The sequence below is a fragment of the Cyprinus carpio genome, chromosome B5 (genome assembly GCF_018340385.1).
Source record: "Cyprinus carpio isolate SPL01 chromosome B5, ASM1834038v1, whole genome shotgun sequence".
In the NCBI taxonomy this organism is placed as follows: Eukaryota; Metazoa; Chordata; class Actinopteri; order Cypriniformes; family Cyprinidae; genus Cyprinus; species Cyprinus carpio.
Window position 1 is genome coordinate 11,356,502 of NC_056601.1, and position 13,641 is coordinate 11,370,142.

Consider the following 13,641-nt stretch of genomic DNA (forward strand, 5'->3'; position numbering starts at 1 on the left):
GCCTCAAGTTCTATGGCTGTTTCTAGATGCTGCTTCATAATTAGATCTTCTGTGTTACTTACAGTCAGACTATTTTATAGCTTTAAAGGCTTTATTTGTGACGCTCAGATTATTCCTTGACATATAACAGACTTATACTACTCTCTTTCTTGGAGTCGTATGTGATTTTATCCCTGGAGTTCATCAGGTCACTGTACTGTTAGTCACTAGTAGGCGTTTCTGCTGCTTGATGCCCTAAAGTTATTAGTGAGCCGCACCACTGGCCATAGCATCTGAAATACTGATCAGTAATGAGATGTAATGCTGGGAAAAATAATGTCATACTAATTAGATGAGAAAACAGTTTTCTTGCAGCTAAAAATAACCTGAGGAAAGTGAAAAATTGCAGCAGTGCATAATACGTCATTACATGAACAACATGAATCAATGCATGGCTCAAACTAACTCAGAATGTTGACAATTTATGACAGGTTTCCAGGCATAATTTTTAATACCCTGCATGTGATGTTTCTATTTTTTCCCTCAAATATTCTCTTTCTTTCTTGCTTGCTTACTTTCTTTCTCTAAATGGCAAATCACTTTATGAAACACAAATGAGAATTCAGGGCAAATGTCCTCTCAGAAACCAGTTTTGTAATACAAGTGTATATTGTTTAAAGTAATCTGTTGTCATCAGATTATGTCAGTAATAACTTAGTTTCATTGATATACCATTATAGTTTGTTTATGTATAGTTACATTTTATTTTTAGATTTACTTTTTTCTTTTGTTTTAATTTCAAAGTTTTGTTAATTTTGTTGTAATTTTGTTGTATTTTGCAATAGTGAAATAAGCTTTTTATATTTTATTCCTGTTAATGTTTTTTTGTCACATAATTTTTATAGTTTTAATTGTTTAATTGTTTTAGTTGTTTTACATTGCAGCACATCAGATCTCATGTTGTTTTCACAACAGAGATGATTCTAAAGAGCAGAACTGCTTCAGTGTAGCAGGTGACTATAGACACATCAAGGAGAATCTCATTACTTAAATGTTTTTTCTCTTTATTTTCATTCAGTCTCAGATCAGATATCTCAAGTTAGGGATAATGTTTTCAAATAACAAGTGATCATTAGATGACCTTTTCCAGCAACAAGTAAATTGACACTGTACTTTTTAAATTTACACTGCAATATACTGTAGTGTTAGTTTTTTTTAAATGAATAACTTTTATTTAACAGGGATCCCAGCTGAGATTTTTTATTTTTCTTGTTTAATTATTGTATTATGTTTTAAAAGAGTATGTGGCATAAAAAATATTTGGTAACACTTCAGTATAGAGACCAATTCTCACTATTAACTAGTTGCTTATTAGCATGCATATTAATAATATACTGACTGTTTATTTGTACTTATAAAACACATATTCTGCATTCCTACCCAATACCTAAACTTAACAACTACCTTACTATTAATAAACAGCAAATTAGTAGTTTATTGACACAAAAGTTGTAGTTAATGGTTAGTTAATAGCAAGAATTGGACCTTAAAACATTTAAAAGGCCAAGAAACAAAATAACTTGATATGTTGCTTTCTATACAAATTTACAATGTAATGTAATTTCTGTGTTTGCATTGCTCGCTTGAAAATGCCATCAAATGAAAATTCACCTTATATTTTCTTAAAGGATGTTACTAAGGTAATGTGGAGGATTCACTTATACAGTATGTTTCCTTTTTTATGGGGTGGGGGTGGTGTTTTAAAACATTTTTATTCAGAAAATCATAACTTGATCTTACCGTGAAAATGACAGTCTTTTGTCTGGTTACAAATGACCATTTGTTTTATTCACATGTTCATCACGATACCGAAGAAAGTAACTTTTAATAGTTACATTATATCATAAGTTTAATAACAGCATTAATTTCAATTTGCTTGTTTTGTGGATTTTATACTATTTTATCCTAAATTAATTTCTTAAGCCGTCCTTTTTGTGTGATGGTTTCAGGCACAACCCAAAAGGTAAAAAAAGAAAAAAGAGTGGAGTGGAGTGGAGAAAAAATTGTGTATGCTAAAAAAAAGTATCATAACAGAAAAATTGGCAGCACATTAGTAAACTTATCTCATTTGCTCCAGCAGTTTCTCTGGTTGTAAAGCATGTGTTAACAGCTGCTTAAATGAGGAACATAACATGTACCTTCTCACCCAATATAGTCTATTGGTGATACCTAAAAGTAACAGGCCAGAAAGCCGGCCAAGTTATTGTCCTAGCGCCTTGACCTCTTATTACTATTTTAAAGTTTATTAGCAGCCACTCCACTGCTATACAACCTCTTACGACCTCCCATAACATTCACGAGTGTATTGGATTGAGCTCAAACATCATCTGCAGGACAGATGATTTGTACCTGAGTCCAATGCTACAGCAACACATCTGCCAAGTTAGCATTAGCAACACTCTGGCTAATTTGCCTTGTCCTGAAACACAACTTTAATATGCTTGGCACGTGCTAATGCTATTTATCTCCACAGATAGGACTAGCACACACGTACCATTCATCATCGTAATTGTGATTAATATTCAAATATCCTGGAGTGCTAAATGAGCTCCTTGGTGCAGCATTTTCTTTTGAAATAAATTTCACTAGTTTGCCAATTAATATAATGCATAGGACGAGAATAGGGATAGAGGAAATGGATGAGGTTTGTTGTCCGCAAGGAACTAAATTAGAACCTAGTTTGACACAGAAGCAAAAGTAGAATTCATAAAATATACAGTACAGCAAACCTCACCAAAGCCATGATACGGTAGTTTGACATTTTGGATTTTATGCCATTTTATGCATTTGTTGAATTTGACTTAATGCATATTTTAACATATGTGTGATGATTCAAACATGTTGCTTTCCATGTTGTCTTATATTTACAGGGGAAAATGTATTTACGGTGGTTGTTTGGGCAGAGTTACCAGCTAATTTAATTTCATATATCATCATTAGTTGCACGTATTCTTGGCAGATGCTTTCTAGACAAAACAACTTTCAAGAAAGGCTAAATGTTGTATTGCGATGATTTCATCAGCTGGGAGGAACGGATGAAATGGAAAGACTAAACCATAATGTGCTGATGAAAACCAATATGATTACTGTGCTCTGAGTGCATTAAGTGTCCGTCTCTTCTTGGCCAACTAGTCTGTTTTGGACAAAATCCCTCATGTTTTCTATCCCTCAGTAACTTTTGACTGCATTCAGATAGATGCAAAAAAGGCCTTTTCTATCTGTCGAGTTCAACAACGAAGGAATGACGTGCTTAACTGTATATTTCTTGTTTTATATACGAAGTAAATAATCAATTATTTGTTATTTGGACTGATGAGTTGTGTTCTGACATCAGTTTGTTGTTTTCACTTTCTTTTTATCTTTTGACGGGTGCGTGGAAAGAGAGAAACAGAGAGAAGGAGAGTTTGTTTTAGTCAGAGCAGATCAGTGTGACAGTCTTAAGCTATTCCAGGAAAACGCAAACACATAGAAATCAGGCAATGGCAAGAGATGCGTATTTTAAGAATATAATATCAGGTTTTTATAAACAAGATCAGCCATTGTCCAAATGAAATTTGCTGAAACAGTGATTCCACTCTGCTGGGTTCAGTTTTACACGCCTAGCCTGGCAGTCTGTCCGTATCCACAGAGATCTGCGTGTGTGTGTGTGTGTGTGTATATGACACATGGACGTAACGTCGAGTTGGTTTATACAGTCATATAAATAATCTTATCTAACTTCATACACACACCTCATCAAAACTCTAAACACTCACGGTCTCCCAAGATGATACCAAGATGAGCTTATAAGTCTGGCTGTCAACAGTGCCGCCTGGGTCTCATATGCAGTGTATAACAGCATTAGCATAAATGGACTGATGATTGGTGAATTTCGCAGTGTTCTGCTGAGAATTTGGTCCTTGGGTGCAGATTTGTCAAAAGGTTTCCACAGAAAACAGGATGCAGTGGCGGTTCATGAACTCATTTGTTTAAGGGCGCTCTTTCAGAAATGAAATCTAAATGACTACAGTTCATCGGCCTTTGCAAATTTGAAGAAGTCCACTTCATAACATGGCAATATCAATAAAAGACTTGACCCGTAGAGCACCTCTCTGTGAGAGAGAGAGAAAGAAAAAATGATTCATATGGGTCAGGGCTCATTTGGAACAGGGTTTGGTCGTGTTTCACATCCTGAATAAATCTTAGGTTTTCCCAATAAGTTGCACAAATCTTGTTGATTTATAAGAAGCTCTTTCTTGCTTGTTTTCAGGCCTCTCTGAGTTTTTCCAGTTGCCTTGAACCTAAAAAATACACAACAACTCAATCTTTAGTCATATAACCCTCATTTATATATTCTTAATGTAATGTGAATGCCTGCTGCAGTGCATTTGGAAAGTAATCCCTGAATTAGAGTTTCTAGTTTGTTCACCACCATTATGAAATGCAGTGAGCAGAACGGCAGAGTCCAGCCAAGACTTTAGCCATCCAGGCTCAGAGAAAATTATAAGTCATTTTGTTTCGGTCTTTTATATTTGGATTAGAAATGATAATATTTCTGTGTATTCATGCATATGCGCTTTTTAAGTATAAATGCTCTAATTATCAGGCACACCTTATTTTAACCTCAACAAATCCTTTTTGGAAGACGTTCAAAATGTGAATGCAGTGCATTCAGTTGCAGTTTGAATAAACACACACATAAACTCTCTCATTAGAGAGATGCATTGGACAGTTCAGTTCATGACCTCTCATCTGTTTTATATGCTGTTGGATACATTGTGTGTGCCGGCCGAGGGGCGAGCAGGCAGTATTTGCTGTAGATGTGTGTGTGTGTGTGAGAGACTGTGAGCATGTGGTGTGGTATTTAGGTCACATTTCCAGCAGGCTGGTTTTCCAGCGTCAGACAGAATTTAAGAGCGAGGTTCAGTGAGTTCTGGACGAGCGTTTCAAACTCTGAGTTGGGAAGTAAAGCAGGTTCTTCATCTTCGCTATCATGTCCATGCGGCTTCATCATAAATACATTAAGATTTAATAGGCAGTGGAGCAGGCCGCTTCCAGATGAACCTCTGTGACTACGGCCCCACTTTTCATACAGTCACCGTCCTTTAAAACTCACAGACACACAAAAAATATGACTGCCTTGTGCAAGTTTGTGTCTGTTTCTGCGTAAGTGAATTTCTGTTTCTGAGACTCACACACCCTTTAGACAATTAATGATTTACAGTTTAGGATTTAATGTTGGCTTGATACTAATAATATTTCAGAGAGACAGGTTTGTGCTCTTGTGTAGATGTAAGAAAGATATGATATAGTGCAGCTAATTTTTTTGTACATGTATATATGTGACCCTGGACCACAAAACCAGTCTTAAGTCGCTGGGGTATATTTGTAGCAATAGCCAAAAATACATTGTATGGGTCAAAATTATAGATTTTACTTAAACGTAAATTCATATGTGTAAAAACGAAAACCATTAGGATATTAAGTAAAGATCATGTTCCATGAAAATATTTTTTTAATTTCTACTGTAAATATATATATTATATATTTTTATTAGTAATATGCATTGCTATAGGAACTTCACTTGGACAACTTTAAAGGCAATTTTCTCAATATTTAGATTTCTTTGCACCCTCAGATTCCAGATTTTCAAATAGTTGTATCTTGGCCAAACATTGTCCTGTCCTAACAAACAATACATCAATGGAAAGCTTATTTATTCAGCTTTCAGATGATTTATACATCTCAGTTTCAAAAAATTGACCCTTATGACTTTTGTGGTCCATGGTCACATATATATGTGTGTGTGTGTGTGTGTGTGTGTGTGTGTGTGTGTGTGTTTTCAGGTCTACTCGGGTATTAAAACAGAAAAACAGTATTTTGGTAACACTTTCAGATAAGGTCCCATTAGTTGATGTTAATGCATTAACTAACAATGAGAAATATATCTGTTACACTATTTATTAATGTCTGTTAATGTTATTAAAAAATTATTAACAACAAATTATTATTAGTTAATATTAGCTCAGGTCCATTAAATTATAATAAAAGATAATAATATTTTAATAATAAATAAGTAAAATAAATAAATAACAAATAGAACCTTATTGTTAAGTGTTAGAAGAATTTTACAGAATTATATTAGTGACTTAACTGAAATTACATATGCCTGGAAATAATATATATATATATATATATATATATATATATATATATATATATATATATATATATATGTGTGTATATACACACACACACACACACACACACACATATATATATATATATATGCATATGTGTGTGTATGTGTATTTGTGCACTGAGTTTTCAAAGTTTTCAGGTATTCCGGTAAAAAAAAAAAGGAAAAGAAAGAGAGAGTGTCTACTGACATAGACCAATGAGAGGACATGAATGAAACCACCCTGAAACTTCCCCCCTACAGATGACTGGGAATTAGAGTGAGTTAGGGGGCAGAAAGAGCAGAGAGACAGTGAGAGAAAGAGAGTTCTCCTGCTGCTCCTGCTGGGATCCCTGTTAAAAGTGTCCTACGCAGAGCAGGGAGAGAGAAAGAGTGGAGGAAACAGTGATTTAGAGGAGGAAAGACTTGTTTCTACAGAGCTCGTTAAAAAATAATTAACAATTAAACCAAGTAAAATAGAGGAAGAGAAAGAAATAACTGTATAATCCTTCGACCTCCATCTCTGTCTGTCTCTCACTCTCCAGGCATCAATCTCTCCTTCTCTGCTTTGCAAGGTAGCAGACGTTATAGTTCAATATTTATGTTACTTCCCAACTGCGGCTCTCTGAGCTCTTATAGCGCTGCATATGAAGCCTTCTCCCGCGTCATGAGTCTACACAAACACCCAGAGAGACCAATGGCAGACAAAACACAGCTCTGTATGTGTGAGTCTGTTTACTTATGAGGGTTTAAGCTATAGTTTGGAGAAAAAAAAAATTGTCTTGAGATGTTAGATAAATAAAGTTGTCAAATGGAATTATATTCTTAATCTATATTGTATATTATATTGATTAATAATTCAATTTAAAACAAGATTGCAATTTAAAATAACTGCTTTCTGTTTTAATATATATTAAAATAATTTATTGCTGAATTTTCAGCAGCCATTACTCCAGTGTCACACGATCCTATAGAAATCATTATAATATGCTGATTTGGGGCTCAAGAAACATTTCTTATGCTAAAAACATTTGCACTGCTTAATATTTTTGTGGAAAGAATTTATTTGAAACAGGAATCTAGTCACTTTTGATCAACAGAATGAATCCTTGCTGAATAAAATGATTGTTTTAAAAAAAAACTTACTGATCACTATTTTTTGAACAGTCATTTGTGTTATTGGAAACATGTATATATAGATTCATAGAGTTTATATAATATCATATATATGATAAATATATAATGAATGCATTACGATGAGGCCTGTGTATTATACATTCACATTTTGTTGTTAGGCCAGATTATTTACATTTTAACTTTTTCAGATGCAACTGAAGTAACCTCTTTTTTTAAAAAGCTGTTAAGCATTTTGAAATGTGAAGTTATGAGGACACAGGAACTTTGCGTGCCTGGAAACAGGAGGACACCATTTCTTAGGATAATAATCAAGTGTGATCTGATGGCAGCTGCAGGGAGCAGTTCAGTGTTCGAGTCTGATTGGATTACTGACGAGACGAGAGATCTCTGGCTTGATTGTTCTCTTCCATCTAGCGCTGCATCATCAAACAGATGATAAAATAAAATCAATCTTCCACAGAATTGCGTACATTTTCCCTTCTCTTTCTTTCTCTGTCTTCAAGTCTTTGCGCTGATGTCTAACTTCACCCGTTGAACTCCCTCCTCCGGTTCTCTCTGTAGAATCTCTCTCTCCCTCCCTCTGGGGGCTGTAATAGTAGCAGAGAGGACCTTGCAGAGCCCACGGCATTTACCCAGAATGCACTAGGGGTGAGTGGGCAGTAAATCTAATATCAGTCTTGTGCAGATTGATCACCTGTCACTTGACTTGCCTGATACTCTCTAAGTCTCTGCTTGTGTCTCTGTCTCGCACACACTAAACTTGAGTTATATACTAGTGAATATAGTAAATTGTATATCATTGCTAAATATAATTATATCTCTGTTGCTGAACTACTTTGTCATGATCATCATTACATCTGTAAGAACTTCTCAACCCTCTCAATGGTCAAAATAGCTGTATGGCACATTTTGTATCGTAGTTCAAAAGGCTTATTGGAAACATGTGTCTCTAACCACATTTTTGCAGAACTCCAAAAACTGTAGTTTCTAGCTTTTCACGCAAATTATGATTACAGGGTAGATCACTGATTAATAAGGATTTATTTTTACTACAATACTATGTTATGACCTCAAAAAGCTTTTACCATAGTGCATTATTTGTAAATGAATACATTTTGATGTCTGCATCACATATTCCCCCACATATGTATGGCTTTTCTGATGTAGTAAACTTGCTCTGTAGCTCACCTGATACAGCATTGCACTTGTGATATACAGAGCGTTTGAACAGCTAAAGACTTGTAGAAGCAAGATAAAATGGCTCGGTTGCTTCAGAAAATGTTTGCTTTTGTTAACACTATCAGATGGTTCAGACAAAAATGAAATTGCATTATAAAGCAGAAATATGGTTCAAATTCAAATAGCACACAACAGAAGATAGACATTTTCCACAAATGCTGACAGACCTGAGACAGAATGCTCTCCGTACTCCAGCCACTGACTGACTATAGACTCACTGAAAGTTTAATGCGCTGAAGTCAAACAAGAGTGTTTGTGTGCGAGTCTTGAGTGGCCGGGGACAGATACCCAGAGGCACTATGAAATATTTGTGACACAGAGAGCGTCACACGCTGAGACAGTTGTTGTGTTTGAAATAGCAGCACAGTTTGTGTTTGTGTGTATTCAAGACAGAAAAACTGACATATAGCATGAGTACACTGGACAGAAAGCGACTGCTGCAAACACACATGAACACTCGCATTCATTCATTCTCTCTTATTGTGTCTTTCACACAGACAAGCAGTCAGAAACACAAGAGACGAGCGGTTTCCATAGGAAAAAACTTTATTTATCCTTTTAAAACGCTGTCTGAGGGCTGATTCTTGGCTTTAGTGTCATATATCGGGGAACTCTGAGGACACTGTGTGAAGTCTACCAAAACAAAAAAAATGCCAACTGCCAACACATACATCAAAACTTTAATCAATAATACTGAAATCTGCAACAAAATCTTAGTAAAAGAAAATGATAACAATAATAATGTAGTTCACTGAATAATAATAATAATAAAAAAAATCAGCAACAGCAGGAGGAAACATTGTGCAGCACAAGCTTTTTTTGTGAACGTTTTTTGTGGGAGGCGCGGTTGGCCTAAGGCCTCAGCATGAAACTGACCTGCTCTATGAACAAGTAAATTTTGTGAAAGAGTGGATGAACTGTGTGTGATGGGATGGATCTAGGCCAGAAAAAAGGTTTTCTCATTAGATTTGTCTCTCTCATAATATTGTGATAATCCTTACAGGGTCAAAAGTCACCACCAATCTGTCTCTTTGCCCGAGGGGGAGTGTGTGTACGAGTATGTGTGTGCGTCTGTTTGCGTGAATGCCTGGGTTTTAAGTAAGTTCTCCCCTTAAATAAGTCAACCTCACTGGGAGAAATGTTATTAACAGTTGTCAGTAAGATCCACACAATACCACAGGTGTCTGACCGCATCAAGACTAATCTGATAAACAAGATGGCTGACTTTTTTTTTTCACCTTACTGTTATGGTACAGACAAATGTCAAAGGAAGCGTATGCCTTACAGCTGTTAAGAGTGCCGCGAACCAAATGTGTAAGCTAAGCTGCAAAAAGCCTGAAGCAAAAGACTGAATAAGATCCCACTACAGCAGTGCTGATCCATAAAACTACACAAATTATTCACAGCTTTTGCTGATAAACATGTACAGAGAAAGCCACTGTTTATGGTAAAGTTGGGGTTAACATTTGTTAATGCACTGCAAAAAAATATACATGAATTTTTCCAGTAAAATATCAGAATATTTAGGACTGTATTTATTTAAGCATAAATCTCACCAAAATCTCTTAGATTTTTCTGAAACTACGATTACATATATGTATTGTCATTTTGCGTTCAGATCAATCTTTTTTAAGAGATAAATATAGATATTTGTACTGGAAAACAAGACAAAAATGCTGTGCAAGAAAATGATTTGGTTGCAGTGTGATACCGCGACTGATCCACTTTAATTAGCTGACTGGTAGGGTCAGTGCACCCATGTGCATTTCTATGGGTAAAAAAACAAGTCATGAATTTCAAAAAGTGCTCTTCTAAGGTCAATCCTAAAGACCTGAACTGCCTTAAACAGCTCAGACAAACACACATAAATAATTAGTTGCACAAGCTGTTGCTGGTTTAGTTTTGTTAAAGTAGTTTGCTGGTGCTTGCCCTGTGTCTGATGGGGTTTATGTATATGTATGTATATTGTGTGCTATAAGAATGACTGATGGGTCAGTCAGTAAGAGTGAGTGTGTGTGTGTGTGTGTGTGTGTGTGTGTGTGTGTGTGTGTGTGTGTGTGTGTGTGTATATATATATATTTAGGCATTTCTTGAGTAATAACTCTCTCCTCTTTTCCTCCTTTATGAACTATGTCATGGAATATTTGACCTGGTTCCGTCACAGCATTTGTAAAAACGAAACAAAACAAAAATACCACCATCCCCTTGTGAAACAGGGAGGATAAAGTGTGTATGTGAAGGGACTTGTATGTCTTTTTGCTGCTTTAGGCTGACCTTTTAAAACCCGTTGTACAGGGACCTCTAAGTCTCCTTAATCAAAAACCAACCGAAACGGGAAAAAAAGTCAAATAAAAAGAGAAAACCATGAGACAGGAAACCTTTTACTTACAAAATGTCTTTTTCCAAAAAAGACTATTTACAAAGGCTTTTGCATTTTCAAAAATCCTAATTATATTTTCATTAACAGGGTCTCTAATAAAATGGAATTTTATATCAACATTTTTTCCCAACATACATTATTTACATAATCTCGGGCCTTAGAAACTAAATCAAGAAGAAAAGACAAAAAAGTAAAATAAAAAACAACAGCAATAAACCCTAATCGAAAAATCATTTTAAAAATCTATTTTTATGAGAAAGCCACAGAGAAATATTGGGCTTCCTCTGATTGGCTGCGCTGGAGGCCAGATGCAAATCCTGCTAATTTTAAATTAGCATAGGCGTAAACACCTGCCACCACTGTTTGCGGTTTTTCATTTCATGTGCAGTCCATATAAAAATAGATCTAGCACTAGATTTTCCAGGATGATATGGTGAGCTTGTTTTGATTCTCTGATTTGTGGATGTTTATTTTTCTGTGTGTGTTTGTATGCAAACAGGGATCATTTCTATGCATATCTGAGAGGAGGGAGAGGTGAAGGCATAATATCACATGTTCTGTATGTTGATGGATTTTTGGCTTTTGCATGGGACTCTACATACACACGGTCATACTGTTAGAGTACATGTCTACATCCAAACAGACCAAAAAAAAAAGATATGTTAGTGGACTAAATTATGCAAAGATACACGTTAGCATGTCTGTGACTGAAAAGAGGTCATAGGCTCATGGTGTAGAGGCAAATCCCTAAAGATGTTTTTGACCTACAAACCTTTGGGAGATAGAATAAGAAAAAAAAATAATGACAAGATACAAATATTATTCAGCACTTCACGCATCACTGACAACAGATAGCAAATAACTACTTGTGTTCGGCTGAGAGGAGAGAGAATTTCAACTGAAACAATTCTCAAATGAACAAAAAACAGACCGGGAGTTCTGGAAGGTCTGACACTGGTGTTTGTAACATGTTAAATTCCCTATTTCACTCACTCGCTTTTCCACCGAGAAGCTGTTTGTTACTGACCCGTGAACACCAAAGTGTGTACGAGTGTGAGTGTGTGTTTTTGTTCAATTGCCTCTACAAGCATGTAAAATGAATGGGTGTCTGGAGAGACGCAAGGAAATGAGAGGACATATTGAGTGTGTGAGGAAGAGAGCGGCATTCATAACAATTTTTAAGACATTTTCTTTGAGCGACACACTGTGAAAGCTGCAAGAATCGAGTTGATACTGATGAAAACAAAACACTGTGATGGACTGAGAGGTGAAAAACAGACAACAAAACTAAGTGAAGAGTCGCAGCGGTACAAAAAAAACAACAAATGAGAGTTTCCTGCTTTCTGATGTCACTCTAGCGTCCCTATGTGATTGGTTGTCGGCTGTTCTTCAGCAGTGAAGTCCGTGCCTGAGTGCCACACAATTTGGGGAGGTTTTCTGCCGTTTCACATACATCGAGAGCAACCGGCACGCACACGTACACACAGTGTAGTGTTCGGAAAAGGGACGGAGGGAAGGAAATCTGAGAGAAATATCATCCGCATAGTCTTTTTCATTCCTCTTTTCCACTTCTCCCTCTCCATCCTCTTGCAGACGGGGTTAGGTAATGAAAAAAAGATTCAGGATACCTTACAAAAACGAGTTCTTATTGCAGTTGCTTCCCTCGCGTTCTCTCAGACTTTGTAGTAGATATTGGCGGGGCTCTGGGGTGGCATTTCCTGCACTATGTAGACGGGGTGCCCATAATCTCCGCTGACTTTTTCATAGTGTGGACAGTAGTTATTCTCTGTTGTCCGCAGGGGGATGATGATGTCACTCGGTTCTGAGCCGGCCTGGGCGGCTCCTTTGGGTGTGGCCAGAGTGCTGAGTGACAGGGCGGTTCCGCCCCTGGGCTGTGAGTGCTTGCGGGTTCTCTTGCGAAGCTTGAGGAGCAAGACGATGAGGATGATGATGATGAGGAGGAAGATGACACAGCCAGCTCCGATGGCAGCGAAGAGGGCCGGTTTGGAGCCGAAAATTCCCTCCACTGACCCGGGGTTGTTATCCTGGTTTCTTGTGTCTGAAAAGTGAAAAAAAGAACGATATTATGAGTGACGCACACTCAATTTCTCTTTCATTGTTGACTATCAGTAAGAATGATTACAGCAACACACACTCATTATCAGTGTTTAGAGTCACTCTCTGTTGTCTGAGGCAAAGATAAGCGAGGATGACTGTAGAAACAAACTTCTGAGTTTGTTAGCATTGGCACTGAGCTTATTTTAAAGTAAATAAAACCGTTGCTGCGTTTATTGTTGCACTGCCAGCTGAAACAGCTACCGATGACTAGGCATTACGAATACACATTTTTCCTTGACAATAAAATCCATGTTGTCAAGTATATTTATCGGCAGTATGAAGCTTAACAACACACACCCAGACTGGAATAATCCTTTCAAATGGTAGTCCAGCAAATGAACAATACAAAGTTGTGACTGTGTATTTCAATGGCATACATAAAATGTAAGCAGCAAAGCATTTGTAGTTTAATAGTAGTCACGATGGTTCAATAATCATCAAATAGTTGATTAGTGAGGTTTACTATCTACAGTACCATTCAAAAACTTAGGGGTTGCCAATTTTTTTTGTGTGTGTGTGTATAGATAAATGTAATTTACTCCTGTGATGGCAAGCTGAATTTTCAGCAGCC

General features: G+C 36.5%; 1 protein-coding gene across 1 annotated transcript in view; it reads right to left on the bottom strand.

Moving 5' to 3' along the window:
- Window positions 1–9,808: 9,808 nt before the first annotated feature.
- Window positions 9,809–13,641, bottom strand: part of LOC109072182 (ephrin-B1-like) — a 33,319-nt gene continuing 29,486 nt past the window's right edge. Inside the window, exon 5 of the mRNA XM_042724289.1 lies at window positions 9,809–13,011. Coding sequence (XP_042580223.1) covers window positions 12,626–13,011 — 386 coding nt within the window. The 3' untranslated portion in view covers window positions 9,809–12,625. The remainder of the gene's footprint in view (window positions 13,012–13,641) is intronic.